Source organism: Paracoccidioides lutzii (genome assembly GCF_000150705.2).
Source record: "Paracoccidioides lutzii Pb01 unplaced genomic scaffold supercont2.18, whole genome shotgun sequence".
Taxonomy (NCBI): domain Eukaryota; kingdom Fungi; phylum Ascomycota; class Eurotiomycetes; order Onygenales; family Ajellomycetaceae; genus Paracoccidioides; species Paracoccidioides lutzii.
Genome location: NW_015440964.1, coordinates 102,930 through 110,730, shown reverse-complemented (window position 1 = coordinate 110,730; position 7,801 = coordinate 102,930). Strand labels below are relative to the sequence as shown.

The following is a 7,801-nucleotide window of genomic DNA, read 5'->3' as shown; positions in this document are numbered from 1 at the left end:
AGAAGAGGAATTAAATCAATTTAGAGATGACACATATATTGAGAATGATGTAGATAATCTTTTTATTCTAGATTAGCTACTGATTGTTGATATAGAGTGCAATAATGAGGATGTGATTTAAGATTTTTATTGTTTCAGTGTTTTTATCATTTTGGTGTGGTGCACCCACACAAGGTGTGGGTTACGCAGCGGCACGATTAGTAACTAATGGCAAAATCTCTGAAAAGTTCGTCAGAGTTTGGTGCTCGAAGCAAATCCTTCAGGCTTGAGATTCTTATACTCCCTGCCAATGACTGGCGTTACATCAAATAACTCGAACTGATCCAGCGCGCCCGAGAGTTTCAGGGGCTCGACCCTGAGCGTGTTCGACCCCGGTAACAAGGGACTCTACATCCTTGATGGATTTGCCAACTTCACAGCTACATCCACTGGAGTTTCGACAGCGGAGGGGAACATTTTCAATGTAGACGAAAGAAAAGTGCAAGTACACAGGAAAGAGGTTATTATGGTAAACTGGGTTATTAGAGACGATCCAAGCAAAGTATGCATAATCGGCAACAACTTACGCCAAAGCTACTGCTTCAAAGTTTAGAAGACTATGATCTATGGTCACTGTATAGTTATATAAGGACTGACATTTCTGACTCCCGTGGGTGAGTATAGCCATTCTCCAAGCCAGTTTTGTTTCGATAACTAATTACCCATTCGCAGCAATGCCGGCAATGTATCTTACTTTTGACATAGAGAAGAATCGGTTTTGACACTTTCAGACAATCTCTTGACTATTCCACAAAGTGTACGTGCACTGAAACTGACCTTCGTGATTCCTTTTGGATAATACTAACTACATGTGTAGGTGCTCCACATAATAACAATGATAGGACTGGTATACATAACAGAAATTTATCAGTCTCTCACCATTCCAGCCATGGTGGGCCAAATAGGGGTCTTCCCTTCTTGATATGCATGGATGTTGTGGATATCAGTAAGATCAACAAATGGGTTACGTGGGACATTATGACAGTGCTACTTTCATAACTAGTTACCCAATGGTAGATTTGGATTCACACATCTAGAATTCCTCGAGTGGCAGAATGAAATGCTAATATATATACTTTCTCATGTAACAGCCCATGCTATCAAGGTTGGCTGGAACTCGCGAAACTCCAATGCAGTTAGAACAAGAACCGTATCTGCAGCGCTGTACAATATGTTTGTCCAAACATCTTCAATCATCGCAGCTAACATCTACCGAAAATGTGAGTTAGATAAGTGACACACATTTATTGAGCGTGGACACACCCGTTCAATAATTGTTTTCCCCCATGAACAAACATCCGGAAACGAAATGATACCCGGCACAATCATTTGCTGACAATTTGTCACCCTTCCATCTCACAGCCGATTCCCCACCCTACCGAGTCGGAAACCGCTTCCTAGTCGCTCTCTGCGCCACGAATATTTTCTTAAATACGTTTACGAAGATCTATTATGTCCCGCGAAACAAGGAGAAGGAGAAGAAGTGGAATGAATGCGCTTACTGAACAGGAGAAACTTAATTACATAGCAAAATCGAAAGACGAAGGGGAATAAGCGGTTGGATTTTAGATTTGCTCATCGAGTTGCATTTTGCGGGGTAGGTGGTTTGTAGCAGCGTCCAATTTTCTCCTAATACGTTAACAGCCTCCTACGATTAGTTAGGTAACTAACATTTTGGAGTTGACAATTGAGGTGAACCTGGAAAAGCTTGCGGAATGAGATCTGACTGCTTGGGAGCACATGACTTGATGAATTTTTTGGCCTGCGACACAAAATAGAGATTTCCTAGTGAATACTTTATAGTTTTTCTTCGTTTTCCAACTCCTCTGCAGGGTTCCGCAAGAGACTTTAAAGGAGATGCAAATTAGGAGCCTGACAAAACACGTGATACCCTGCTGCTGGCAACAGTTTGTAGAAGAAGTTAATAATTAGTTCTTGGAAGGTTTAACTAGTGACTGCGTCTAATCAACTCACCAACCCTCTACAGACCCTTAAACAACCTCATACTGTCGGAACCATATTTTTGAAATATCTCCACAACCACTGCTCTATTTTACTCATACTGTGGCTCAATCTACTTGTCAGCTCTCTAGGTACCGCCCAGTATCAAGAAGATATGGTGAGTGGTCAAAATACCCCACAGGTGGGTATCCAGCCACCCAAACTAAGCGACCATGCCACCCGAATCGGAGCAGACATCCAAGCTTTTGAAGAATATCGTATAAACCCGCTAGGCTGAACTGACTGCAGACCTCCGAGCCACCGCAAAAGCCCAGGAGGAGATGAGAAAGGATATAGTTCAAATCAAGAACATACTAGCAGCTCCAGCTGTAAAGCCCGCTGGGGCCAACAGTCTATTCTACACTCAAGTTTTGCAGAAACCATACCTTCTGAGAACACCAATGCAAACCAGACCCTCAAGCAGACTATGTGAGATCCTGATTAAAATAGGAAATACTGCCTCAGGAAATGAAATACAGACAGCCTCAGAAGAAACAATCAAAGAAAAGATCAATAAAACACTAGAAAAAAATCAAGTTCAGGATCTGAAGGGTGTAAAAACCCTAGCTATAAAGCAACACTCAAGTAGAGACATCACACTGTACACAAATGATCAGGACACAATAAGAAAAATACAGATATACAAGAAGAAGTAAATGAAAGCTCTTGAAGACACAGCAGCTTTTCAGATTATTATCTTTGAAATTTTAATTCATGAAGTCTCAATAGCAATAGATGTCACAAACATCAAAGAAATAAAAGATAAGATACAGTGGAATAATCCAACATTGAAAACTGCAAATGTCAAGTACATAGAATGATTTAAAAAGGAACTTAAAGAGAAAAGAGCATTTATATTAATAGTGAAGTTTGATAATAGTGAGCATGCAGATAGTGCAATCATCAAGAGAATTGTACTAGAAGCTCAGATGTTTATCTGTGAATATTATGATAGAATCTGCAAGCTGAGACAATGTTTCAAATGTTAAAAGTATGAATATATTGAAACTTATTGCAAGGCAAGTCAAATCTGTAAATATTACACAGAAAGTCACAGAATTATGAGCTATAATAAAAGAATGAAAAAAGAAACAGAGACAAAATATACAAACTGTGATGAAAAACATTTAACATGAAGTGTTCAATGTGAGAAAAGAAAAGCTGAACTGATCAGACTTGAGAAGAGAAAGAGAACAAGATCAAATATACATCAAAAAGCAGCAGCAAAATACTGACAAGATATCACAAATGAATTGTGAACTGATAAAAAAACAAATATTTCAAAGAAAGTTTCAGTCAGACCTATTCTCTAGTCAAGAGTAAGGATAGACTTGGGTCAAAAGAGAGACTGATCTTCAAAAAAGAGCATGAGAGCTGAAACTCAAAAAGAGAATAAAGAAGATGCAGCTAGACAGATGCTATAGAAGCTGAGCAATAATCAGCAATTGACTACTTCAGTGAGAAACTTCAATTTGAACAAACACCAGCAATATGCAAGTCAAAGAAATCAATCATCAACACAGATGTCAGACATGCATATGATCTTTAATGAATAATACAACTCTATCAATACTTCAATATAATGTCAACAAGTCTTGAGATCAAGTCATGGCATCACTGCTTGCTGATCAAGTAGCATTAATATATAATATTATAGCTATTCAGAAACTATAATGAAACAAGTTTCAAGAGATCATATACTACTCAATCAAGGACCAATTTGACCTGATTTACCAGAAGAATGAGAAAATTTAGGTATACTTTCTTATAAATAAGAGAATAGAAGAAGGTTGAACACACACACATCATACAACAGATATTATGATCTTAAAACTACAAGTGAATAAGGAAAAAGTGCTATGCATACACAATATGTACAACTCAATTACAAGGATACTTTGAAAGAAATAATGCAATATCAGATCTCTGAAAGGCTTTAGAGGAGGAACCTGAAGCTGAGCATGTAGTACTAAGAGACTTCAATCTTCATCACTCATTGTGAGGTGAATTCAGAGTCAGAAAGATATCAGAAAGAGCTGAAGTCATGCTTGAACTAATAGCAGACTATCAGCTAGAACTGCTTATATCTGTTGAGATAAGAATCTATTATAAAGTAGGAGAATCAATCACACTGAACCTGGTTTTGAAAACACACTGAATTTAAGAAAAAGTGATATGCTGTAGACTAGCTAAATCAGAATTGAATTATGACTCAGATCATTTATCAGTGGTAATTATTCTGAACATGTCAACAGCTCAAAGTGAGTCAAGAAAGAAGAGAGTTTGACACAGATTGAAAGAAAAGAAATTCAAGAAGAATGTCAGAAAAAATCTGTCAAGAGCAAGCAAGCCACTAAGCAAGAAGAAGATCAATCAATATCTGAAAGCTATAGTCAAAGCAATCACAACAGTCATTAAAACTCATTGTCCAGAGTTACATATCAATTTATGATCAATATCAAACTGGACACCTGAGATCAAGGAAGCTTAGATGAAAGCAAGATAACTGTGATGTATTCATCAAGAAACCCAGTCAGAGAAAGCATGAGAAGACTATAGAAGAGTCAAAAATCACAAAAAAAGACTTATTCAGAAGCTCTTGAGGAGAAATTATAGAGAAAGAATTCAACAAGCAACAGAATTCACAGAAGGCCTCTGGAAGCTGGTCAAATGAGCTAAGAACAAAGAGTTCAGAGCTGCTTACACTTCATCTCTAAGATATGAAAAAGATTCTCTAGAATCTGAACTAGAGAAAAAGTATAATCTGCTCAGCAAAATCTTCTTTCTACTCTTAGACATTGTTAATCTCAATGATATAGCTAGAACAGTATACTCAGAATCAGTTGAATGGTCAGAAATCACACTTAGTGAGATACAGAAGATAATTCAAAAGATGACTGTAAAGAAAGCATGACTCAGATGAAATATCAAATCTGATTTTAAAGATTCTGATAGAAGAGCTGACTTAGCCTCTCACAATTCTATTCAATGCCTGCATAAAACAGAAATACTGCTCAGATCACTTTCAAAGATTTATAATAGTAGTGCTCAGAAAATTAAAGAAAGAGAACTATACTCAGATCAAATTCTATCAATCATTATCTTTGCTAAATACAATAAGAAAACTGCTGAAGAAGATCATTATCAAAAGAATATCCTATTGATCTTCTTTCAGAAATGCATCTGAGTAATAGAAAAGAAGTCTCAACTGAACATGCCTTGCACTGACTGCTGAAAAAGATAGAAACAGCATAAAAGAGACAGAAAATATTAAAAATAGTATCTATACTGTCTTTGAATATTTCAAGTGTCTTTGACTATGTCTCACACTCAAGACTTCTTCACAATCTTCAAAAACAAAGAATTTCAATTGCTGTGGTGAGATGGATAGAAAGCTTTTTGATAAATTGAAGAATCTCTATCAAGCTCTCAAAAAACAGCTCAGAGAAAAGAAATATGCAATCAGAAATTTCATAGAGATCATCAATGTCATCAATACTCTATTTATTTTTCAATGCAGATCTGATGAAAGACTGTCAAAATTCAGAAAGTAATACAGTAGAAATGAGCTAAATAGATAACATGAATATTATGATCTCAAGCAGCTCAACTGAAAAGAATTGCAGAACACTTGAAAGAATTCATGAAAAGTGTAACAAATAAGAGACAACACATGATTCAAAATTTAATTCAACAAAATACAGTCTAATACATTTATTCTATAGATTCAAAGAACTCAATGACAGCTATACAATAATCATAAGAGGATAAATAATTACACTAAGTTGATGTTGTCAGATACTAGAACTTATACTTGACAATCAGCTCAGATGAAAGAATCATATTGAGAAAGTGAAAGTCAGAACAATCAAAACTCTAAGAGCTCTAATCAGTCTAACAGAATCTATCTGAAGCACAGAATATAAGAGTCTGAGAAATATCTACAAGATTGTTATTTTATCATATATGATGTTTACAGCATCAATATGATAGGCATCAGCTGAAAATACACTCAACTACAGATCAGTACTACTCAGCAGGCTTGAGATTATGCAAAGAAAAACAGTCAAGATCATCACAAGTGCATTTAAAATAGTTTCTAAATCAGCACTGAATATTGAGACTTATCTTTCATCACTGCAACTGCACTTGAAAAGAATTACAGCTGAAACATATCTAAAGCTCAGAACAACCTCACAATAAAGTATTTTAGACAGAATTTAAAAAGAGAAAATCTGGCAGAGCTACAGAAATGACTGAGAATCTCTGTCAACAAAATGAACACCTTTGAAATAATATGAACACTGATGCTGAAAGACTCTTGACAGAGAAAAGATTGATAATCTGAAAATCAGAAAGCTGAATATAGTTCCACTCTGGTGATTTTCACCAGAGATATATATAGAGAATAGAGAAGTAGTAAGAAAGAGTCTGTAAAGAGTTAAACTTTAAGAATTAGAGACTAGTCCTCCTATATAACAAGGATGAATTGCTTGAGAAAGGGAAGAAAAGAATGAGATGAGAACTCAAGCTTAAGCAAGCTCATGTAGCATGATCATGTGTACACATGCAAATGATGACTAGGCTAAGTCAGTCAGTCAGAGCAAATCTAAGGGATCAACCTCTTATAATACCCCCCTTCTCCCTCTTTGTTGTGGGCCTTTACAACTATTTAAAGTCCTCTTTACATCTAATTTTACCTGCTGAGAGGCCTCCCAAGTGTTTAAGACCTTCACTTCTTATAAGAGACTTGTGTCATTCTATGTAGACTCAGCCCAATCTACTCATTTAATAAGATATTGCTTTTCTCTCTGATAAGTTTGTTCACTCTGAATTTTCTCAATCTCAAACTCAGGTCCTTTCAGGATCTCTATAGCAGGTGGCTGCCAGTCAGTTTGCCTCTGACTAGGCAGAGAATCTGTCACCACAGCATGTAGAAGCTTTACATTAAAGACATTGTGAATGTCAGATAAGATATTCAGTCAGTAAGCATAAGATTCTATCTTTTCTAGCACAGTATATTGATTGTATTTCATGTCCAGCTTCTTGCACAGATGATTAGTTCTCATGTTCTCTAAGCTCAACCAGATCTTTTCTTCAGGTTGAAAGCTTGAAGCTGAGTCTCTTCATCTATTTGTGTATTTCTCTTGAGATTGCTGAGCATCTGTCATTTTTACTTGAGTTCACTTCAACACTTCATAGGCCTTCCTTATATAATCATCTGCAAACTCAATGAGATTATATGATGTTTCAATAGAGAGTGCATCAGCTATATCAATGAAGGAGATGTGAAAAAGATGTGTTAAAAAGAATGAGCTCACACTCATTAAGGCAGCATCTCTATTATTGATGACCAGCTCTGCTAGAGAGAGTCATTCACATCAGTCATTCTGTTGAAAGCTAACATACTTGCATAGGTAGATTTTCAAAGTCTGATTCATTCACTCTGTAGCTCTGTCAGTCTCTAGATGATAGACTGTGAAGAGTCATCTCTTAATGTCTAATTTCTCACACACTCAAGTTCAAAACATGCTTGTGAAAGCTGATTCTCAATCTAATACTATCACTTTAGAGATGTCATGTCAAGGGATGATGTTGCAAAGGAACACTCTAGTCACTGTCTTTACATCAGTTTTCTTAACTGCTTTTAATATAACTCTCTTGATCAGTCTGTCTGTTATAATTATGATGTTCATGTATTCTTTAGAGCTTGGTAAGTTCACAATAAAGTCCATAGAAAGCTCCTGCCACATATGTTCAA

The 7,801-nt window shown here is 36.2% G+C and overlaps 2 protein-coding genes across 2 annotated transcripts; both read left to right on the top strand.

Annotated features, from left to right (window-relative positions):
• Positions 1-207: 207 nt before the first annotated feature.
• Positions 208-1,544, top strand: PAAG_12204 (hypothetical protein; the record flags this gene model as incomplete). The annotated part of the gene is made up of 6 exons (XM_015847723.1): positions 208-236; positions 328-541; positions 745-796; positions 857-985; positions 1,131-1,259; positions 1,402-1,544. 6 exons carry the CDS (start codon positions 208-210, stop codon positions 1,542-1,544), a joined length of 696 nt encoding a protein of 231 aa, XP_015702635.1.
• A 611-nt stretch (positions 1,545-2,155) lies between these two features.
• Positions 2,156-2,696, top strand: PAAG_12203 (hypothetical protein; the record flags this gene model as incomplete). The annotated part of the gene is made up of 2 exons (XM_015847722.1): positions 2,156-2,182; positions 2,274-2,696. The coding sequence occupies 2 exons, from the start codon at positions 2,156-2,158 to the stop codon at positions 2,694-2,696; spliced, it is 450 nt and encodes a 149-aa protein (XP_015702634.1).
• Positions 2,697-7,801: the final 5,105 nt, after the last annotated feature.